At 46.7% G+C, this 24,069-nt stretch overlaps 1 protein-coding gene across 3 annotated transcripts in view; it reads right to left on the reverse strand.

Moving 5' to 3' along the window:
- Positions 1–24,069, reverse strand: part of SREBF1 (sterol regulatory element binding transcription factor 1) — a 69,185-nt gene that overhangs the window by 39,665 nt on the left and 5,451 nt on the right. For 2 of the 3 annotated variants that reach the window (XM_089656732.1, XM_089656734.1), the window contains exons 2-7: positions 11,177–11,641; positions 5,231–5,550; positions 5,007–5,141; positions 4,071–4,289; positions 1,608–1,722; positions 888–1,066 (exon numbers count right to left, since the gene is read on the reverse strand). In XM_089656732.1, coding sequence (XP_089512858.1) covers positions 888–1,066; positions 1,608–1,722; positions 4,071–4,289; positions 5,007–5,141; positions 5,231–5,550; positions 11,177–11,641 — 1,433 coding nt within the window. Of the gene's footprint in view, positions 1–887; positions 1,067–1,607; positions 1,723–4,070; positions 4,290–5,006; positions 5,142–5,230; positions 5,551–11,176; positions 11,642–18,586; positions 18,737–24,069 lie in introns of those variants that run through there. The other variant, XM_089656733.1, reaches the window with a different exon arrangement.

Raw genomic sequence — 24,069 nt, forward strand, 5'->3', positions numbered from 1 at the left:
GTTTTTATTCTCCTACGATTGTCCTATGAGGCTGCATAACCCCTGACCATCTGTCTGGACAGCGCTGATTGGCCCTGTGCTGTCCATGTGCACTCTCCCAAGAAAAAAAAATAAGTAAACTCTCTAGCAATACACACCAAACAGAGCATGTGCAGCTTGCCCCCAAGGCTCTGTTCTATCAGCAGATTAATTGGGGACAGTAGAAAAAAGGGGAGGATCAGAGAAGACAGGATCACACAGCCTTTTTACCCAATGCAGAGAATTAACCCCTTAGGTTCCACAGTGAGTATAACAAGCATGCTTTACTGCATCTACAGACTGATTGTACTGTTGTGGGTTTAGTAGCACTTTAATTTGGAGGGATTTCCTTTCACTTCTTGTTTTACTATGGGACAGGAAGTGAATGGAAATCTCTGCAATGGGACACAGATGGCAAAAAAAAAAAAAAAATCTGACATGGGCTCTAACCCTCCCTTACTCTATCCAAAAAGCGTTTGCTGCATTATTCAGCTTCTATCAAGGATTCCACCAGACCCACCCTTTCTGCCACCCAGATGTTCTCCGCTGTAGGCATCATTAAACCCACATCCTTGGATCCCAGCTTGTGACAGGACAGTGCAAGAAGAAGCAGCACAGCGATAAGCACATCTGTCAATCTGCTCTCTCTTCCTGTTGGCATGCTACTTGTCAGCACACGACTTCATTGGCTCCTTTTACTGCTTCTTTTTCACACTCCAGCCCTGCTGTACAGGGACTACGAAAGGCTGATACCAGGTCACATTCAGGTGCTTGCACTGCTTTTATTCAATAAAAACCATTATATTTGCCTAGAGTTCCGCTTTAACAGGTTTTAGGAAATGGCTTTGGATTCAGATTTGGGTCCTTACCTTGGCTTCATCAGTGAAGGGGCTGTCTGGCTCGGAGTCACTATTACACTGGGATAGCGGACTGCCAGTGTGTGATGGGGATTCCACATCCGAAGGGGGTGGCGTTAGGACATCCATCATCTCTGCTTTCACACCATCCATATTAACCCCTGTACCCGCTACTATGTCTTTCAAAGTACCTAACAAGGACAGAGGAGAAAGGATGGGAAGAAACATCAAACCACTGTACAGCTTTAATGAACCTGTCCAAATAATTGTGGATTGGTCAAAGCACGAAAACTAAGCAAAAAAGTCGATAGGGACAGCTGAAGGTTTTTTTTTTAGAAATCTAAGACAGCTCTTATATTAGGAGATACATGAAAAAAAACCAAAAACACAAAAAAAACAACAAAAATAAAAACTGAAGCCATCTGCATAATGCATCGTGGTGAATTACACACTCCCTGCGCACGGATAGACTTACTGCCAAAATTAGGTTTACCATGCATCAGGAATATCTATAAGGGCACAGATTTGCAATGATATCCTACAAAATGTATTGGTTCAACTACCCAGAGGCCACCAAAATGCATGAGAATGTCAACTGTCAGTCTGCGAGGAAGTAGTGACACCATGATGCCACTGAAGCAAAAAGGTGTTGTCACTGCTCCGCTAGAATGACAGCCTTTGGCTCGCTAACTGGGCTAGCACCAAGAAAATTAAGTGGCAGGGAAGTCTTACTGTTTTTCTGGGCAGCCATTTTGAGCATGATGTTCTCTTGTTTTAGTTTGACGTTACTCTGCTGCAGATATCGAATATAGTCAATGGCCTTCTTCAAAATGGCCGACTTGTTCAGCTGTGGGGAAAGAGCAAAAAGTGTTCTGTTTATATGGCATATGGTTTTCCTAGGATTTATAAATACTTAAAGAGGTTCTCCAGGTAAAAGTATTCAAAATCTTGGTGTTGAAAATTAGTAAAGTTTCTCCGAAGTACACTAGTGGATCAGTCCTTCAGTTCTATGGGTACGTCAAACAAGGACACGCCCTTACCCCAAACTGCCAATACGCCCTTACCCCAAACTGCCAATACATCCAGAGGAAATTAGCTGTAATGTCCAGTGCATGTAAAACTGTCAGGAATGGACTCGCCAATGGTGGTGGGACTCACCTGCCGTGTGGGCTGCAGTACCAGGGCTGACCAGCGGGTGCTCTCAGCAGCTAGAAGCTCACTCCTGCAATCAGCCAACACCTGGGCTGATTGCAGAAGGTGTATTTAAGGCAGTGTTTCTCAACTCCAGTCCTCATGGACCCCCAACAGGTCATGTTTTCAGGATTTCCATTATTTTGCACAGGTGATTTGATCAGTTTCACTGCCTTAGTAATTACCACAGCTGTTTCATCTGAGGGAAATCCTGAAAACATGACCTGTTGGGGGTCCATGAGGACTGGAGTTGAGAAACACTGATTTAAGGAATGACCAGGCCTGTGGTCAGGGCCTTGGTGTATGTTTCCCATGAGCCCTTGTATCCTGTGTTCCTATGCCTCTGCCTGTCTGATTTGTTGCTGACCCTGCCTGATCCTGACCTCTGCTGACCGTCTCCTGTTTAACCCGACTTGTGACTCTGACCATTCTCTGCCTGATCCTCTGTACTGCGCTGCCCGTGAGTTACTGAACCCAGCTTGTGACCCTGACCATTCGCTGCCTGATCCTCTGTACCGCGCTGCCCGTGAGTTACTGAACCCAGCTTGTGACCCTGACCATTCTCCGCCTGCTCCTTCGGTACCTCGCTGCCCGCACGTTGCTGACCTGGTCCGTCTGACCACGCTAACTACTCTGCCATCCATCCATCCTGCACGGATCCAGCCATCCCTGCTCACACCTTCTGCCTCTTCACATCAGGCTTTCTACCTGCACATACCTCTGGCGGATCCCTCTACCACGAGCAGGTGTACTCAGGGGCCGCGACCTGGTTACTGTCTGCTCCAAGTCCATCCCCACCATCAGGGGCCCTGGTGAATAAGCAGACTGGGACTTAGACTCCGCGCCCTGGGGAATCCTGCCCTGAGGACCGCTAGAGGTACCACCAGGCGGTCGTTACAGAACCCTACGGCCGGCCTGACCGTTCCACCTCTCCAGCCCTGACTACGCCTGTGTTCCCTCACCTACTAAGATTAGTGGAAGGTTGGTTTGTTCACTGTGCGTTTATATATATCTGGGTGGCTAATAATATACTATACCTGAAGCCTGCGTTCCCTGTGTCAGTCCACACCTTTCTGGTCATTCCTAGATTCCTGACAAAAACTTTATTGTTCCAAGACAAACTACATATAACCCTGCCAGAGACCTTCTCCTCTGATGGTTTCACCCATCACTTGGCTTCATCATAGAGAAGTAATCTCCATGCTTAAGCTCAACAGTAGGTGAAATGTATTAAAGGAGTAGTCCCAACACAAGCAGGGCTTTGTGCAGTTTATCATGGAACAATAAAGTGTTACAAGCGTTGGAGTTTACGGTATGCTGCCGCCCGTTTTTTCTCTTGGTGTTGAGGCTGTTGCTCCAGTAAGTCCTATACAAAGTACTTCAAAAAGTATGGTCATCAAAAACCCCGTTGCCCTAGAACCAGAAAAACCCTTCTACTTAAGTAACATTATAAGTATCAAGACTGTACATGGGTCTACAGCGCAACTCAATAGGCCAACCTACGAAATGTTCTCCCAAGGGCTGGCAAGCTCCTAAATAAACCAACTAAACATGTATGCACTTTGATTGGTCCAGATATCTGTGACAGCACGCAGGTAGGACAGCCTTTTGGTTTTAAAGGCAGAGGGGTCCTTCACAACCTCACAAGGACGCCAAATGTCAGACCTCACTCACAAGAAATGGAGTGGCTCTTCAGTACTGTGGTAGCAGGCACCATCTTGGGATAATATTTTATTTATGCAAATGCCAACACAACTGCTTTACACCTTTGATGACAAAGACGGTACTGGAATATTTTAAAAAGGTTCAGGCAACAGGAGTTATTTATTGGTACACCAATGTTTTGGTAGAGCAAGGTAATTCATTTCAGTTAAAGATGAGAGCCCTTTTTCAGTATAAAAAGGGTCCAGCCATGACTACAACATCCTTCTACTTCTCTGTCTGTACCATTTCCCTATTAGAACAGAATAAATATGCAATTAGGTTCCTTTTCTAGTGCTTTACCTTGGCCTCTGTTCCCACCACAAGGTCCTTCAGTTCAATGATCTTGTCATTGATGGAGGATCGATAGCGCTTCTCGATGGCGTTGTGAGCAGTACGTTTTTCTCCTTTGCAGTTCAACATGGCCATCTTTCCACCGGCATTTATACGGTTGATGGGCAACTTGTCGGCATCCATCATTATTGGTACTGTGGTTAATATGGTTCCTCCACTTACCAAGGCCTAGAACATGAAAAATAATCCATACACAATTTACCGACACAGCTATCAAAGGATAGCAGGGCCAAACAAAGCCCTGGAACAGAGAAGTTTATGGATGAAACCCATATATGAAAAATGGTTTTATCCACCAAACCATCTGCTGCACAATATAGCTAGTGGACGGATAATACAATTTGGAGATTGCAGCTAATTTTATAATCTTAGCAACAAAGGTTGCAGCTGCCTGGACAAAGGTGGGCAACTGCCTGGACAAGGGTGGGCAACTGCCTGGACAAGGGTGGGCAACTGCCTGGACAAGGGTGGGCAACTGCCTGGACAAAGGTGGGCAACTGCTGGTTATAGGGTCCTGAGGTCTTCTCCATTATACTGCCTAAGCAACCTGCCCATGCTTAAAGATGAAGGGAGCACATGGATGACCTTGACTGTCCAATCACACTCTTGGGTGGACTCATGAGCAAACTAGATTTTTTATTCCAAAAAAAGGTTAAAAAAAAAAAAAAACTTTGCTCAATGCCTGTACTAGAAAATTGGAGGTCAGATTTCAGGCTGGCCTGTAATAGGGTGTAGACCTTTCTTTGCCATTTACTTAGATTTACTGCACTGGTAGTTTAGAGTTTAGTAAGAGGTCTGGCTATTTCTGGATGCCCAATCTACCTGACATGTAACTACAGTCCACAATGCAACCTAGGCAAACTCAATCCCATCTAAGCTCCTCACCGGCATCTGCAGAGGTGTAGTCTGGATGGTTGTGCTGGTTGGCGATGTTTTGATGCCCGACATCACCCCTGTGTCTGTCTTTACCGCCGTAAGGACCAGAGAGTCCGCTTTGATAAAATGAGGCTGAAGCAGAACCTGTGAGGGATGCAGAAAAAAGGGGAAGATGAGGTTATTAAACAGAAACATCCCAGCAGGGGGCAACCTCACAGGCAGAGCCCACTCACCGGCACCTGCTGAATTTGTGGGGCTATGGAAGTGGCGCTGGTGGTGGTCAGGAACTGCTGAGAAGAGATGCTCTGTGCGTGGATGGTCAGAGGCTGCTGGATCTGTGGAGAGGGGTGAGTTTGCAGAGGTTGGGCAGCCACAGTCTGCAGTGTCGGAGCTTGTGATGTGATGCTCTGCAGAGGCTGGTTTGCAATGCTCTGCAGCGGCTGGCTGGCCACGTTCTGTAATGGCTGACTTGCAATGCTCTGTAGAGGCTGACCTGTGATGCTCTGCAGGGGTTGACTTGCTGTGCTGTGTGGGATGGACACCACCTGTGTAGCTGATAAAAAAAAAAAAAAAGACAGTTGTGTATTGGGCACCAGGTAGAAATTTAAAATAATAAATAAGATACAATCGATAAGTAAAACGCCAATTTTTTTAGGGTTAAATTCAGTTTGGTAGTAAAAGTTTTTTTAAAAGCTGAACTCCGAGATAATAAAATATTGTCTAAGCTCATTCTTCATATGCATTCTTCTTGAACCTCGGTGTGCTTTGTGTATTTCTTCCAGAACTGTGCAGGAATCCAGTGTGAGACTTTCCCTCTGTGCAGGAGCTTCCTGTAATAAAGACTGATCGCTGCAGCGCTCTTCCTTTGTGCAGGGTGACTGGTCTGGTCTCCACCCCCTCCTGTAGTTTTCTGCAGGAAGCCTGCAGTGGGTGGAGCTGCTGGGCCCCTCCCACAGCCCTGCTCAGGCTTTGTACAGCACAGTGATATCACTGCTACTTCTACATATTCCTATTTGGGTTTGAAAAGGTGTTTGCTGCACACAGTACATGTATAGCTTCAGTGGCCATTAAGCAATATATTTAAATGAAAGTTTATGTGGCTGGAGGTCAGCCACATAAAGCATTAAAGCGTTAAATTAGAATTCCAGACTCAACCTAACTAAGTCTTCAACACCTATCGTGACTAACCTGTGTAAAAGGTACAGTCAGGTCCATAAATATTGGGACATCAACACAATTCTAACATTTTTGGCTCTATACACCACCACAATGGATTTGAAATGAAACAAACAAGATGTGCTTTAACTGCAGACTGTCAGCTTTAATTTGAGGGTATTTACATCCATATCAGGTGAACGGTGTAGGAATTACAACAGTTTGCATATGTGCCTCCCACTTGTTAAGGGACCAAAAGTAATGGGACAGAATAATAATCATAAATCAAACAGTTAAAGCACATTTTGTTTGTTTCATTTCAAATCCATTGTGGTGTTGTATAGAGCCAAAAATGTCAGAATTGTGTCGATGTCCCAATATTTATGGACCTGACTGTATGTACTTACCTATTCTCTGTCCGGTCTGATCACATGATCCCCTGTTAAACCAGTGGCAGCTGCAGGGGAGAAGAGAGCACCCTTGACAAAGACTGGGAATTTTGGGAGTGGGAATTTCACCCATACACTTCTATGGTCCATCTGTTGTCCATGCTCCCTCTTCTCCCATGCAGCCACCACGGGCTGACACAGGGGAGCGAGATTATGTGGCCGATGTAAAGTATATATATATTTTTTTTTTTTTACACTCCCCGATTAGTCAGCATACGTGTTCGGAGGGGGAAGCAGACATTTTTAAGTTAGATTTAATCTGGAATTCTAATTCTATTAATGTGCCTATATGTGACCATCACTAATGCTTGGTGCTGTGGTTGGCAAATATTAGTTCAAATTAGAAACTTGTTCAAAGTTTCTCGCCGTGCAAAGTTGGAGTTTGTATCTAGAACATACACCAGTTCATAGCTAATGTATCTGATAGTTCTATAGGCCGTTCAAGATCTTTAAAAGATGTCTTGGCCGTGAAAGGCAAATAAGGATAGCCAAATATCCCAACAAGCAGTTTCTCTATCAAAAACGTCTAAATGCAAAGTGTGGTCCACAAAGAAGGCAAAGATGTACCTGTCCAAAGAAATGCTTGTGAATCAGATCCCCTTGATAAAGTCACGTGCTCGGTGACGGAACGTGTTGGGGAGGAGTGTGTGGTTGACATCACATTTCCATTGATTGTAACAGCGGTATACTGATCCACACACCGCTCCAGGATCATCATAGTAAGGAAATTGCATTATACATACAGGGCCCGTGCTTTGCCTTGCATTACACAGTGTGGTGACAATTTGGAGCCTGTATTGGGTTGACTGGTCTATGCTGCTGTGGATGATACTGCCATCTTGTGCTTTTAGAAGTACATTGCTGGATGCTCATCATACCTGGTGTGGTTGTGCACCTACTGAATGTGAGTGCATTTCTTATGGATCATTGTACAATAAAAGATTTAAAGGATCAAGCACTATGTTGAGCTTTGTTTATGAGGAATACAGCTGACCCTGAGGCAGTTATCTGGAGGGGACATCCTAGGAGTTAATCTTCAGCAAGTTGAACTTCTGAGTCCAGTACATTTGGGACCAAAACATTGTATAATGTGAGGTCACACTGCTGGAGGTGAGCAGATTTATGGTGGAGGAGAGTTTGCACTTGAATCCTGTGATTAGTTCAAATTAGCAACTTGCTCAAAGTTTCTCGCCGTGCAAAGTTGGGGTTTGTATCTAGAACATACACCCGTTCATATCTAATGTATCTGATAGTTCTATAGGCCGTTCAAGATCTTTAAAAGATGTCTTGGCCGTGAAAGGCAAATAAGGGTAGCCAAATATCCCAACAAGCAGTTCCTCTATCAGAAACTTCTAAATGCAAAGTGTGGTCCACAAAGAAGGCAAAGATGTACCTGACCAGATCCCCTTGATAAAGTCACATGATCGGTTGACGGAACGCGTCGGGGAGGAGCATGCGGATGACGTCACAACATTTCTCGCACGGGATGGTCGTCATCTTAAGGAGGGTCCACAGCAAACCACCAATTGATTGCACTTTGGTTTATATAATAATTTTTTTGAGTCACTATCTCTGTTTTTTTTTAGTTCACTGTCCTGTGTTTTCGGTATAGTTATATTCTATAGGAATTGTGCATTTTTTGATTATGTAGCACAGCACTTTTTTTTTTCACACTTACATTATTTCAAAGAAATGCTTGTGTCAAGTACTGGACTTGGCATCGGCCTTTTGAAATCCCTGCACAGCAGAACTCCAACTGGGAGAGGGAAAAGCAGCACAATGACGCAATCAGTTGTGCTGCAGGGCGTTTGTGCTAACAAGGGGCATGCTGATAGGAGATGAGAGCAGCGTGATAGAGGAATTCATCAGTCTGCTGCTACTCCTTCACTCTTCACTGTCCAATTACAGGCTGAGAGAGACACAAGACTTGCAAGTGTTATGTAAACTAGAGCAGAGAATAATTCAAGTCACCTACCCTGATGGGGTGGTAGAGCTGTGAAGGGAATCTGGATGGACAGAAATATAGATTCTTTGGCAGGTAAACCCCCTAGCTCAGGCATGTCTAAAGTCCGGCCCGTGGGCCAATTAACGGCCCAGGGGTCGGTTTAATACGGCCCTCCAACAACCCTCCCTGCTCTGTGTAATGTGGCCCTCCCACGACCCTCCCTTCTATGGCAGACAGTCTTCTGCTTGAGAGCAGAGGGCAGTGCGCATGCCTGACTGCGGCGCGTTCTCCCTGGTCGGTGTAAATGCGGCTGTCGCACGGCCCTCCCTTCTGTGGCAGACAGTCTTCTGCTTGAGAGCACTGCGCATGCGTGTCTGCACCGCGCTGGGAGCGACAGAGGGCGGTGACGTCAGGGCCGGGCTTCCAGCGTGAAGTGTGTTTCTCTTCCCCTCCCGGCTGCCGAGCAGAGACTTCAGCTCCAGCTACCTTTTTCACCCTTCACATTAGTGCAGGTAAGTTTTTTTTTAATTTATTTTCAATACATTGTGAAAACTCAGCTGTCAGTTGATCTTAATGTTATGAAATGAAAAGTATGTCGTTTGCAATTAACTTGGCATAAAATAATTTATTTGCATTTAATTGTAATGGTTCAAAGAATGTTCGGCCCTCCACCATGTTCACTTCATCCAATCTGGCCCTCTTTGAAAAAAGTTTGGACACCCCTGCCCTAGCTGAAGGTATATGCATTTCATATGCAGCACAGCGGCTAAATGGTTATCACTTCCGCCTGGCAGCACTAGAGTAATCAGTTTGAATCCCAACCCCGGCACCACCTGCCTGGAGTTTGCATGTTCTCCCTGTGCCTGCGTGGGTTTCCTTCCGCACTCCAAAGACATGCTGGTAGTTTAATTGGCTGTCTAAACTGGCCCTAGTATGTGTATGTATGAATGTGATTTTAGATTGTAAGCTTCTTGGGAGAAGGCACTGACGTCAGTGTACAATATATATGTAAAGCGCTGTATAACATGACGGTCTATACAAGTAACTGAAATAAATGTGCATTTAGTTATTTTCCTAGGAGTTCAGCTTTAAGCAACTGGTATCGCTCACAAGTTGGGAAATATCTGTGTAGCTTGGCAGAACCTCATTGAGTAAGAAGAAGGCAGGCTTTGACCAAGCACAGGTGACTCCAGGCGAGTTAAACGAGTTATTATTTGAGAAGAACGGGCAGACTATCACACCTACACAAGCCAACTGCCAAACATAACTGCTTTGTATCTGTTGTGTGCGGAAGGACACTCTCAAAGTTCAGCCTTGGAGGACTGGCTACAGTAGCATGAAACCAAGCCAGGTTCCATGCCTTTCAGAAAAAAAAACAAAAAGACATACATACACCACAAAACCACACTACAGGGGGCAAATGAAAATGGAAAACTATTTTGCCATCTGCTGGGACATACAGATGGTGGCAGAGCTAGGACATGGGGTGGGGGCATAGAGAAGCAAGGGAGCAAAGAATAGATGTAGGGTGGTATACCCATTCTATGACATGTATTAACAGTGGGGGAGGGGGCGCAATTCAGAATCCTTGCCCTTGGTGCTGGATGGCCCGGTCCAGTTACTGGATGGTGGGGCTGAATGTGGCTGCACAGCTTGAACCCATAACTACTGGTGTTGTTGCAATTGGGGGGGGGGGTGTTTTGCTGGCACACATTAGGCCACCTAAAGGCAAAAAAGACCAAAAAAACTGCCTAAGCAGAAGAATTGCACCCGTATAAAAAAAAAGAAGAATAAAACCCACCAAACTGTGCAGCTATGGCAACTGTGTAGGCCATTTACTAACCTTCCGAAGCCTGGCTGAAAAACTCCCAGAGATGGCATCCCCATCCTGCTAGGACATTGCCACTCCCAGCTGATTCAAACCCCCCCCTCACATATGTTCTCTCCTGTTGCAGTAGCTCCGAGTTCAGTGATACTGTAATGGAGCAGCACAGTGGCCAAGTGGTTAGAACTTCTGCCCAACAGCACTAGGGGTCATCAGTTTGAATCTCAACCATTGCACTACCTGCCTGGAGTTCATGTTCTCCCTGTGCCTGTGTGGGTTTCCTCCCATGCGCCAAAAACATGCTAGTAGGTAAACTGGCTCTAGTATATGTATGAATGTGAGTTAGGGACCGTAGATTGTACGCTCCTTGAGGGCAGGGACTGATGTGAATGTACAATATATATGTAAAGTGCCCTCGTAAATTAGATGTACCTGTAATAATAAAAAGGAGATGGTGGACCACACATGTGCGGGTGTTTGAGAGCTCACTCCTGTGATGGTGGGGGTGAGCAGTAACAGCTGGGAGTGCCTTAACAAGAAGACATGATGGGACCACGCCATCTCTGGGAGTTTTTGGTCCAGGCTTTGGGAGGTACGTAAAGGGCCTACACCTATGGCAAGGTCATTATCCAACTTTAGCCAAAGGCACAGTTTGTTTTTATCTACAGGCGCTCCTTACCAGCTAGGCAGTTTTTTGGTAAAGGTGAACTAACCTTTTAAGACCGGCTGAGCATCACACAACTGCAATGGTCACAGAACAGTCAGCTACAATTTTTCGCCACGCAACCATTTTGGTACCAATTACCTGGCTCAGCGCTCTGCTCTTGGTATCCTGCCACGGGCTGGTTGTTGAACTGAGGCTGCGCCGATGTAACCAAGCTCTGCCCGAATAGCATGCCCTGCAGATGCTGGGTGGTGGGTGGCTTAGCCTGGACATGCTGTGGGGTGGGGCAGATTTGCATGGGCTCATCCTTGACCATGCTCTGTAAGCTGAGCTTCAGCTGTTGCATGCGATTGTCCTGAGGTTGGGTGGCAGCTGGTGGGCTGTGGAAACTTGGAGTGGACAGCGGAAACATCTTCCTGGGGGTGGAGGTGGGGATGGTAGGGGCGGCCAGTAACCCCTCCAGGGAGCTGAGGGCAGCCCCTCCTGCGAGGTCCACTGCGATGTCCACTTTGGAACTGGGGTCTTGGGCCAGGGTATTGACTGCTGCAAATGATGCATCGAAGAACCCAAAATCGTTTTCATTATTGTTGATGAGCTGAAGCATATCTGGAGAGGGAGAAAAATACAGCCATGAAAACCTTCACTGAATACTACAGAAGGAAAAAAAATAGAATTTTTCTTGTAACTGAAAGACTGGCCTATGAAGATACCCATCTTTAAGCCCTAAAGCCCAATTAAACTTTCAGTTTAAACCATCTAGATACATTCAGGTCAGGGGCGGACTGACCATTTGGAAACTTGGGCACTGCCGAGGGCCCGGGGTCAGTAGGGGGCCCCATGAGATGCCCCTGGTACCTTTTTCATAGGCTTTTTTGAGTTTGGGCAAGGACACAGGGGCCCCATAATCCCCTATTGCCCGGGGCCCCATGAGTTGTCAGTCCGCCCCTGATTCAGGTGCATCTAAACAAGTTGTGCAAGTCTTTTAGTTCATTTTTCTTAAGAAAGGCTGTCCTCTGCCAGCATGCTGTAGAGAAGAAAGCAGTGATCTCTCTGTAGCAGTCCAACAAACCCCCTTCTGGGTCAGAGCTAGAGCTCTCCAATCAGTACGGGGTACAAGCTTTACAGATTGCAGAGCTATAGCTCTGACTCAGCAGGGGGTCATGTAAGACCTCTGCAGAGAGACCACTGCTTTCATGCAAAGATCTGCTGTACAGCATGCTGACAGGCTTTTCTACTCAGGCTGTGGCTGCTTTCTGTAGAAAGACAAGGCTAAGACTTTGCACACCTTTCTTATTTCTTGTACCAGGAACGTATTTATCTGATCAGATAGAGTAGGGTAGGATTAGAACCTCTGTCAGGTATTTATTGCTGCAATTTGTATAGATGGAGGCACTGCATTTATTCAAGGTTTCATAGTTGAGGAAAAGCAATAGGATTCATACAGGGAACAGCAGCTACAGCGAGACTGCTCTCAAACACAACTGGTGTATCCCTTAAAGAACTGGGTATTTGGCTCCATGGGTGATTGAGTCCAATTTTAAGATTTAGGATTTCTTTTAATGGATAAATACCAAACGGCCAACTCATTTCAGTGGCTCACAGATCTCCCCCTTCTTCAGGGGTAAGGTGTTCTATATGATTCAGATGCTTTGGATTAGTTTAGCACAGCCTCTCAACCAGGGTTTCAGGGAAGTCTATTGTTCCTCAAGGCCTCATTCACACCTAAGCATATTGAAATCATGGGTCAAATTCCAGAATCACAACAAAAAACGTGTGACACACTTTTGTGGGCCTCAAAAAAGTTTCCAGGGGTTTAGCCATCTATGCAAGGGCCATTCTTCCCACTGACCGCCAATGGAAGGGGCCATTCTTCCCACCGACCGCCAATGGAGGGGGCCATTCTTCCTACCAACCACCAATGGAGGGGGCCATTCTTCTCAACGACCGCCAATGGAAGGGGCCATTCTTCCCACCGACCGCCAATGGAAGGGGCCATTCTTCCCACCGACCGCCAATGGAAGGGGCCATTCTTCCCACCGACCGCCAATGGAAGGGACCATTCTTCCCACCGACCGCCAATGGAAGGAGCCATTCTTCCCACCGACCGCCAATGGAAGGAGCCATTCTTCCCACCGACCGCCAATGGAAGGAGCCATTCTTCCCACCGACCGCCAATGGAAGGAGCCATTCTTCCCACCGACTGCCAATGGAAGGGCCATTCTTCCCACCAACCGCCAATGGAAGGGCCATTCTTCCCACCGACCGCCAATGGAAGGGGCCATTCTTCCCACCGACCGCCAATGGGAGGGCCATTCTTCCCACCAACCGTCACACTAATGTACCATTAGTTATTGATATAGTAGTTACTTGCAGGGGTTCCCTGAGTGGAGCTTTACGCTCTCAATCCACAATGACTACTTTTAATCCTTATGCACCTAAGCATATTGAAATCATGGGTCAAATTCTAGAATCACAACAAAAAACGTGTGACGCACTTTTGTGGGCCTCAAAACAGTTTCCAGGGGTTCAGCCATCTATGCAAGGGCCATTCTTCCCACCGATCGCCAACGGGAGGGGCCATTCTTCCCACCGACTGCCAATGGAGGGGGCCATTCTTCCCACCGACCGCCAATGGAAGGAGCCATTCTTCCCACCGACCGCCAATGGAAGCGGCCATTCTTCCCACCGACCGCCAATGGAAGCGGCCATTCTTCCCACCGACTAACAATGGAAGGGGCCATTCTTCCCACCGACCGCCAATGGAAGGGGCCATTCTTCCCACCGACCGCCAGTGGAAGGGGCCATTTTTCCCACCGACCGCCAATGGAGGGGGCCATTCTTCCCACCGACCAACAATAGAAGGGGCCATTCTTCCCACCGACCGCCAATGGAAGGGGCCATTCTTCCCACCGACCGCCAATGGAAGGGGCCATTCTTCCCACCGACCGCCAATGGAAGGGGCCATTCTTCCCACCAACCGCCACACTAATGTAGCATTAGTTATTGATATAGTAGTTACTTGCAGGGGTTCCCTGAGTGGATCTTCCCGCTCTCAATCCACAATGACTACTTTTAATCCTTATGCTGCCAGCATTAGTATATAGATAGGAACATATATCATATTTACTTGTTTTCAGCTATTTTTTTATGTTTCTTCAGTAACTTTGTTTTTTTTCGCCAAATGAGTTCATACATCCCCAGTAGTCTTCTGGAGGGGAGGAAGGGTATTCTCAGCTAAGCACACATGCCTGCTTGTATTCCTGAACTAAGGGCAGATGGATTCCAGGAAGTCAATGCCAAATGAATCATCTGCCCTTACTCAAGATGGCCATGACCAGAAATGCTGGGGGGGGGGGGGGGGGTATTTTTCAGCAAAATAAAGCATGGATGGATGGGAGAGTTTGCATTGAATATTAAAAATGAATTGAAAAGCATTTTTACTTTGTGGTGCTCAGATGCAGTGTATTTCTGCTTTTATTATACATTCGGTTATTATCAGGGTTCCTCCATGTTAAAAACGTTTTGAAAGGTTGGTTTAGCAGCTACAGTAATTCTGGGCACATTTTATTGTACAGCGCTGAGCAAACCCTATATAAACTCGTAGTAATAATAATAATAATTGTTAAACTAACAATGACAGCGCCATTTCTTCTGTCCTTTGACCCATATAAAATACTTGAGCCCTGAAGAAGGTGGAGATCTTGGAGCCCCAGAAACGCGTTGGGGCATTGTGTTTGACAGTGAATGAACATCACTATTAAAAGTTTTTAGACTCTTTGTTCTGGCGCTCTTAGACTCAGGATTTTATTGCCGTCTGTGTTCCCAGTGGAAATATTTTCTGCAATTCTTGTCCCTAGAAACCTACAGGATATGAGTAAAAATCTCCCCAAATGGAGCAGAAATCCCACCAATTCACTTGTGAACAGGTGTCCCCTTTAGAAGATAAGAAAGCTGGTTGTCACAAATTGTTATAGGAGTGGTGTGGAATGAACCCAGGACAAATAGTTGCATACTTGGGACAGTTTCAGGAACCAGAGTTGAAATTTGGGCAGTGGCTAAATCACGGGTGTCAAACTGGTGGCCCTCCAACTGTTGGCAAACTACAAGTCCCAAGAGGCATTGCAAGATTGACAATTACAAGAATGACTCCCAAAGGCAGAGGCATGATGGGACTTGTAGTCTTGCAACAGCTGGAGGGCCGCCAGTTTGACACCCCTGGGCTAAGTGGTTAGCACTTCTGCCTGGCAGTACTAGGATTGTTGGTTTCAGGGCCGGTTCACACTACAGAAATGCAGTCCAGGTGCGTTACTGCGTGCACATTTTTAAAAGCATTCCAGTTCATTTTTTCCCCTCTCTTTCTTCAATTCAAATAGGGACATGTGCGCTCCAATGCGTTTCAGTACGTTCTTGATGCGTTTTGTGCTCCAGTACAGTTCTGTGCAGAAAGAAATGCAGCCTGTTCTTTTTTTTTTTTCTGCAACTGGAACGCACTTAAACTGCAAACCCTGATGCAGGGGCGGACTGACAACTCATGGGCCCCCGGGCAATAGGGGATCATGGGGCCCCTGTGTCCTTGCCCAAACTCAAAAAAGCCTATGAAAAAGGTACCAGGGGCATCTCATGGGGCCCCTTACTGCAGTGCCCGAGTTTCCAAATGGTCAGTCCGCCCCTTCCCTGATGTGACTATGACATTGACAACCATATAACCTTCTGTGCGTTTTGGATGCAGAAAAAAAATGCTACTGAAACGCATGTAGTGTGAACTGGCCATGAATCTTAACCATGGCACTACCTGCCTGGAGTTTGCATGTTCTACCTGTGCCTGAATGGGTTTCCTCCCACACTCCAAAGACATGCTGGTAGGTTAATTGGATCCTGTCTAAATTGGCCTGAGGATATGTATGAATTGGAAATAGGGACCTCAGATTGTATGCTCATTGGAGGCAGAGACTGATGTGAATGTGCAATATATATTAGAGATAGATAAGTGTAAATTGATGGTGCTATACAAGTACTTATAAGTACCAATAAATAAATTCAGTACTTTTGAACCAGAAACGCTCTTCTAAAAACTGGTTAATAAAGTTTTTTTCCTATGGTAAACGTGAATGTGATTAAATCCTGGAAATACTTTCTCAGTGTGGAGAGACAGAGAGCGAGACAGAGAGAGCATGAGAGAGAGAGAGGGGGAGCGAGACAGAGAGAGAGGGGGGGAGCGAGACAGAGAGAGCATGAGAGAGAGACAGAGAGAGAGAGAGAGAGAGCGAGACAGAGAGAGACAGAGAGAGAGGGGGAGCGAGACAGAGAGAGCATGAGAGAGAGACAGAGAGAGAGGGGGAGTGAGACAGAGAGAGCATGAGAGAGAGAGGGGGGGAGCAAGACAGAGAGAGAGGGAGCGAGACAGAGAGAGACAGAGATAGAGGGAGCGAGACACAGAGAGAGAGACAGAGAGAGTGTGAGAGAGAGAGACAGATAGAGGGAGCGAGACAGAGAGAGGGAGAGAGAGAGACACCGAGAGAGAGCGTGAGAGAGAAAGAGAGACAGAGAGAGAGGGAGCGAGACAGAGAGAGAGACACGCAGAGAGAGAGAGAGAGAGAGACACAGAGAGAGAGAGAGAGCTGGAGAGACAGAGAAAGGCAGAGAGAGGGGGGAGTGAGACAGAGAGAGAGAGAGACAGAAAGAGAGAGAGGGAGAGACACAGAGAGAGCGCGCGCGAGAGAGAGACAGAGAGAGAGACAAAGAGAGAGAGAGAGATACAGAGACACAGAGAGAGCGAGAGACAGAGACACAGAGAGAGCGTGAGAGAGAGACACAGAGAGAAAGACAGAGAGAGAGAGACACAGAGAGAGACACAGAGAGAGCGTGAGAGAGAGACAGAGAGAGAGACAGAGAGAGAGACACACAGAGAGAGAGACAGAGAGAGAGAGAGAGAGAGACAGCGAGAGAGAGACAGAGAGAGGCAGAGCGAGAGAGACAGCGAGAGAGCGGCAGAGAGAGAGAGAGAGACAGAGAGAGAGAGAAACATGGGGCACGAATTGTCATGTAACTTTAGCGTCCAAAGTCATATATCACGTTGTACAAGTGTGAATGGAGCCCGAGGCTACCAATGTGACAGTTGTACAACAGCCAAAGTTGCAATGGAAATCACATGCCATTGGGAGTCGCACAAATGTGAATGGAGCCTGAATGAAAATACAAACCAGAAAAGAGAAAAAAAAAGCACAAAAAAAAAAAGTTTCTATTATTCTATATGAACAATTATAAATAAACTATAAATAGTAGAATATGCAAGACTACAGATCTATTGCATTGTATGACCTGATCTCCCGTGTGATTGCAGTCCTCCTAACCATGCGTCAGTAATGACAGGTGGAGATTTCTATACACTGTACATTGTACCGGCTCCGTGCAGTTTACACTTTTAATTGGGTCTATTTGTAAACCATGTAATGCGTCTCGGATTCATATCCTCTTACCGATATACACCGCATACTAGTTTGGTTGTTTTGTTAGCATTCTGCATCCGATTAATTGAAATCAAAAACTGTTTGCAGGATACAAGCTGAATAGCCTGACATTGGACTGTATTATGTTGGAAACATTGGATGAGACGTGTGCGATACAATTGTACAATGCTGCACTACAGTCTATGGCGGAGACATAAGTTGTACAATCTATGGAATGATCTTACAGCTGTTTCAGCTACCCATAGACAGTGTGCAGGATTTACAAAAACAACCAGAGCAAAAGTCCAATCAGCAGCCAATATTTCCTCCCAAATCATAGTGATGGAAACAATAATTGATTGACATTTGATGGAAAAGGAAAAAAAAAAAACTAAATTAAAAAATATAACTCAGCAGCCTCCATTTGATTGGCTTGGACAGCTTCCAATCAATTTCAATGCTAGCAAGTCGCTCAGGCACGGTGGAATTCTGCTGATCATTGCCAATCAACTGAATAACTGTGTCAAAAACCGATCTTAATACACAGTTCGATTCGTTGATTGCTTTTCAGATGGAGTCTAATCATTTGTCTAGTCAATCATTGCATCTTTCAATCATTTTAATCGATGATTGTTTTTTGATCGTTTGCACCTTAATTGATCACAGGTCAATACGCATTTGGCTGCCTTTTAAAAACAGAATGTATTTCCACGTCTCGCTTCCATCGCAGATCCAAAATTTATGCAATATTTTTTATAGCGAAAGGACCGCCCCTTCCTCGCAGGAAAATACATTTTTGCCTCCTCGCTGCATAAATTATCCTGCACGCTGGCAAAGTCTTTGCCAACACTATGGTTCGGCGAATCGCTGACGATATTGGGTTTGTTTGCAAACACCCATGAAAAAAAATAATAATAATTGCGCTGGTCAATGTCTGCAATTGCATTGTATATATGAAAAAAAAAAAAAAATTGGCGTTATGCAAAAGATCGCAGGGTTCAGAGTACATTTTACGAACTAGGATTTAGGTAGTTAATGCCCCCCCATCAAAGTTCAGAAACTAGATAAAACTACAGGGTGGCTTGCCCGCTTGCTAATGCTGTACCTTCAAAAGTGCACTCCATGAGTACGCCAAGTATCGGGCGCAAGAGCCCGACTCCCAGAAAACGTGGAGTCGCCCCTGCCCCAAGAGCTGACACTCCAACGCAGCGCAGAGAAATGGTGATATGTTAAGTCTAAGTACAGGGACATGGAATTTTGTGTGTCCCTCTCTGGCTTTCTCACACCCTCCCATCCCTCCACCTCTTCCAGCAGTTCCACCTCTGCTGGAAGAAGCTCGAGGGGGGGGGGGGAACACACAGTGAATCAGAGCTCCCCGATGAGGTGACTGCTGGGGACCAATCAGGGAGCGCGAAAGGAGCCGGCCCAGCCTGGCCATAGACAGAGGAAGAACCAGCCTCGTCTCTCAAGGTTACTTGCGTTCAGCTGCTCTGCCTCCTCCTTCTCAGGGTTATTATAGGACATTGACAGGACAAGTGACAACTGCGCTACTGCACAGGGAGGCGATATGAGCGGCGTAGCCTGTTGGGAGGGCATTCTGCTTTAATGGGATGTTCCAACGACACCGTAAAGTTCAGATTATTAAAGTAGCCCCATGCAAAAAAAAAAACAAAAAAAGAAAAAAACAAACAACAAAAACAAAAAACACCACTGTAGATGCATTTCTGCATGTTGTTTGATGAGTTATCAATGCGTTTCAGTGCTCCCCCCCCCCCCCATCTCTTTTCCTAAGGTTTCCTGGGGATTTTTTAATGTGCATCCAATACGTTTACGCATTTAGTTTAGATGTACTCCAGTGCATTTTGCCGCATTCCACTACAGTTCTGTGCAGAACAAAATTATTATTATTATTATACAGGATTTATATGGCGCTGACAGTTTGCTCAGCACTTTACAATATAACGGGAGACAATACAGCAACAATACAGTTCAATACAAGAGGGTTAGGAGGGCCCTGATCCTGGGAGCTTACAATCTAGGAGGGAGGGGATAGTGGTACAAAAGGTAATGACTGTGGGGGATGGACTGGTAGGAGGAGTAGAGGATTTCAGTATTTTCTGAGGGCAGGATCTCCCTGAAGAGATAGGTTTTCAGAGTGCGCCTAAAAGTGAGCAGAGTAGGCGATAGTCTGATAGATTGGGGTAGGGAGTTCCAGAGGATGGGGGAAGCCCTGGAGAAGTCCTGGAGACGAGCATGGGAGGAGGAGACAAGGGAGCTAGAGAGCAGGAGGTCTTGCGAGGAGCGAAGAGTACGGTTTGGGTGATATTTAGAGACAAGATCGGTGATGTAAAATGCAGCATGTTCTAGGTTTCCTTCTGCACTGGTGTGAACTATGCCATTGCAACCCATATAATCTACTGTCCTTGAGTTTTTGATGCAGATTAAAAAAAAAAATATGCATTGCTTTATTGCAGGGATGGGGGTACCCTGTGCCGACTTCCTTCTGATACAAGGATGACAGGAGTGGTGACAGCAGCATCACTACTCTTGTAGGAGAGAGCCGGGAGGAGGTGCAGGTTGCACCCCCCCCCCCAAGCGCATTCCTTTGCACATCATTATTATTATTATACAGTATTTATAAAGCGCCAACACATCATGAACAGGAAGGGGGCACAGTTTGGCATCTTTTCCATGGGTGCTGGATGACCTTGTCCCAGCACTGCAGTCAGAGGACAGAGGACAGATCAAGCACTTCAGTGTTTGCGTCCCCATAGTTCAGCGCCCGTCATTCTCCTGGTGGGACGCACATCACAAATATTTACTTTTACTATTTAAAATGAGGATCTTAACGTCGATGGGGTGGTTACGAGATTCCAGTACGACTCTTAAAAAAAAAAAAAACGAACAAGAAGCTGCGATTTTGCCTTTTAAGAACGCGGCAGGACAGCTTGCCACGGACGGGCGAGGAGGAACTCAAAGCGCGAGCAGAGGTTGGGATCATTTTGTCAACCAAATCAATAGAAGTGAAAAGGCTATTCTGGGAGCCAATGGCAACGAAGGTGATCTCCACTGTGGAATCTGACAAACCAGGAGAAAGCAGAAAATGTTTTACAGAGCCATTACTGACCTCTCCTGGAAATGCTGTGTCCTGGCTGCCATGTTCATCCAATGGCTCCAGTATTGGCGTGGCTTGGAGGCAGGTCCCTTGCTAGCTGAATACTTGCTCCAGTTAATTTACTAGGGAAGTACACAGACCAGAGATAGTTGGGGGAGCAGCGATGGCAGCCCTCAATACAGGGCTGTTGAACCCAACTCTGAAAATAAATGTAGAACATTGACCTTAACCCTGAAACCTAACCCTCCAAGGGCCAAGTCACTCGTGGAATCCTGTTACTACAGCATTTACTTTTCACCATGGTGGACCACAACCCTGGAGCTGCCTTATAAAATTTTTTCTCCCCACCTGGCCCATCAACTTTCCCTCACTATTCCCTGCAACCCACCCTGTGGGTCAGACAGTCAGAGCTGTTCCTTGCACTCCTCTTCATTCACCACTGCCCTGGCAACTCATCTATGTGGCCCCACCATCATGGCCCCCTCACCAGTACTCCAATGACCCTACTCTGTTTGACATACTGGACCACAGATTTCAACCATGGTCTCCTCTCTCATCTATAGGGCCCCACCTACATATCCCCCTTACCAGTACACCCATGACTATTCCCGGTCTGTCACAATGGAACGCAGTGCTAACCATGGCCTCCTCTCCATCATCTATTGGGCCCCACCATCATGGCCCCCTCACCAGTACTCCAATGACCATGCTCGGTTTGGCATTTTGGACCACAGATTTCAACCATGGCCTCCTCTCTTATCTATAGGGCCCCACCTACATAGCCCCCTTACCAGTACACCCATGACTATTCCCGGTCTGTCACAATGGAACGCAGTGCCAACCATGGCCTCCTCTCCATCATCTATTGGGCCCCGCCATCATGGCCCCCTCACCAGTATTCCAATGACCCTTCTCATTTTGGCATCTTGGACCACAGATTTCAACCGTGGCCTCCTCTCTATAATCTATAGGGCCCCCTTACCAGTACACCCTATTGAGGGGAGGCTTAATATATGATAGAGGCCAGAGTTTTACTCTGTGTTCCAATATTACATACAAGGTGGTAAAAAAAAAAGAGACTCGTTTTGTAACACACCAACATATGGCAGCACAAGGCTGCACACACAGTCACAGGGAGCACCAAGGTTCATAAGAGATATATATTCACACACTACATATATGATGTACACCCCGGCCTCCATTTTGTAGCAGTCTGAGGTCATTCTGCTGCCGGGCCTGGTAACAAAAGCCGTGTTTGGACACACAGCCGGATGAATCCTCTCTGGACGTTTCTAGTCAGGAGAAGGGAACCTGGCTCTGCACAGTCATTGTCATGAAGGGGGTACCTGAGATAAACATGTACACAATGCCAGGCTTTTGTGGCCCCGGATTCTACTGACTCAGCAGATGCGGCCTAACAAAAAAGACAGCCTGACAGAAAAATAATCGCGCAGTACCAGCAGGGGCGGACTGACAACTCATGGGGCCCCCGGGCAATAGGGGATCATGGGGCCCCTGTGTCCTTGCCCAAACTCAAAAAAGCCTATGAAAAAGGTACCAGGGGCATCTGATGGGGCCCCCTACTGACCCCGGGCCCTCGGGCAGTGCCCGAGTTTCCAAATGGTCAGTCCGCCCCTGGGTACCAGCTTGTCAGTGGTGTACTGGCATTGGAGACAACCTCCAAACTGCACAAAGCTGCTCGCTTCTGACATTCAGACTACATTCACACCTAAACGGCACATTTTCAGGCGTTTATTTTTTTCCAAGCGTTTGCGTTTGTCAGGTGTTTTCTAATGTGGCCAGTGGAAAGCTGAAAAAGGGGCAGAGAAATGCTGTTGAAGCTGAAAAAAAATGCTCATGACCAGGGGCGGACTGACAACTCATGGGGCCCCCGGGCAATAGGGGATCATGGGGCCCCTGTGTCCTTGCCCAAACTCAAAAAAGCCTTTGAAAAAGGTACAAGGGGAATCTCATGGGGCCCCCTACTGACCCCGGGCCCTCGGGCAGTGCCCGAGTTTTCAAATGGTCTGTCCGCCCCTGCTCATGATGTGATTTTAAGGTGTCTATGGGGACAAAAATGCTCAGTTCTGCCTAAAAAGTAGCTCCTGTACTTTTTGAGTGACAGGCGTTTTACTACAAGGAAAGGGCGCTCAGATGTGAACAAGGGCAATTGAAAACAATTGGTTTTTGCTTGTTGAGCGTTTGAACTTCAAGCTACAAGTGTGAACGGGGCCTCAGAAAAAACACAATTCCAATCATGCCCATGCAGTAACAGGTTCACTTTAACGGTGGCGACTGCAGCTGCACATACTCACCTACCCTGTGCTCCGCCATTTGTAATGAAGAGACGAAACGCCATGTAGCCTCCAAGTCACGACTGCCCCATGTGACTGCGCTCGGTGCCTGGGTGGTCAATCGGCAAGCACCAGTTGCGTCACGTAGTAAGGAGGGTTGTGCGTCACGTGCTCCCCCATACTTGGTGGGCTTTTTTCTTCACAGAAGATGTCCAACAGGAGCAAAGGGTAGAAGAGGATGTGTTCCTGGTGGGGCCCCTTTTAAAGAGGACCAGTTGCACGCCCTTTGACAAAACGTATGAAAGGAGTACTTGACCCCTTCATCATTGTATCAACCATCATAAAAGGTCCCCAAAATGAACCCCCGGGGAGTCAGGCGATATGCATTTTCAGGACCGGTTTTCTTGCCTGGGGGGCAGCAACCAGAAGCCTTGACTGAGGGATGACAGCTTGGTTAGTGTGCTGGGAGCGTGTTCTCGTCACCTCATGACACCACGGATGGTGGCACAGGTGTTCTGTACCATCTGCATGCCAGCAGCCCCAATCATATCAATAGGGTTCCCAATTTAAAATCCAGCTGGGTGCGGGTGTGTGAGTCCAAACACAGCGCGGGTTCAAGGACACGCACCTACGTGGATGGCAAATCGGGAGCAGTGGCTGGGTGCAGCTAGGCCACGAATGGGACTGCCTGCACAAGCATACATGGAACAACTCACATGGATGTAGGCTTTAGTATGCCCATGTAAACGAAGACTTTGTATATTTGTGGGGTGCACATAAGCCTTGTTTACCACTCCTCTGAAAAGTGATCCTTGGTGGTGGTTCCAGGTTTTCAGGAGGTGATTGTACCTTCTGAATGCCTGGTTTCGTTTTTTTTTTCTAATCCCAAGAGGAATTATGCAGTTCAATACCGAACCCCAATGTCCTGGTCCCATTAAAGCAGAAGGCAAGTATTTTTTAACTTGCAGCTACAGGTAAGCCTATAATAAAGGTTCACCTCTAGGTACAGTGAATATCTCCTAAACTTGCACGGCTTAGGACAGTGTCACCAACAATGGGGCGCTATTCCTCCCACTGACACCAACAATGGAGCACTATTCCTCCCACTGATACCAATGATGGGGCACTATTCCTTCCACTGATACCAATGATGGGGCACTATTCCTCCCACTGATACCA

The sequence above is a fragment of the Staurois parvus genome, unplaced genomic scaffold (assembly GCF_062004578.1).
Source record: "Staurois parvus isolate SC_StPar_1 unplaced genomic scaffold, SC_StPar_1.0 ptg000931l, whole genome shotgun sequence".
NCBI lineage: Eukaryota > Metazoa > Chordata > Amphibia > Anura > Ranidae > Staurois > Staurois parvus.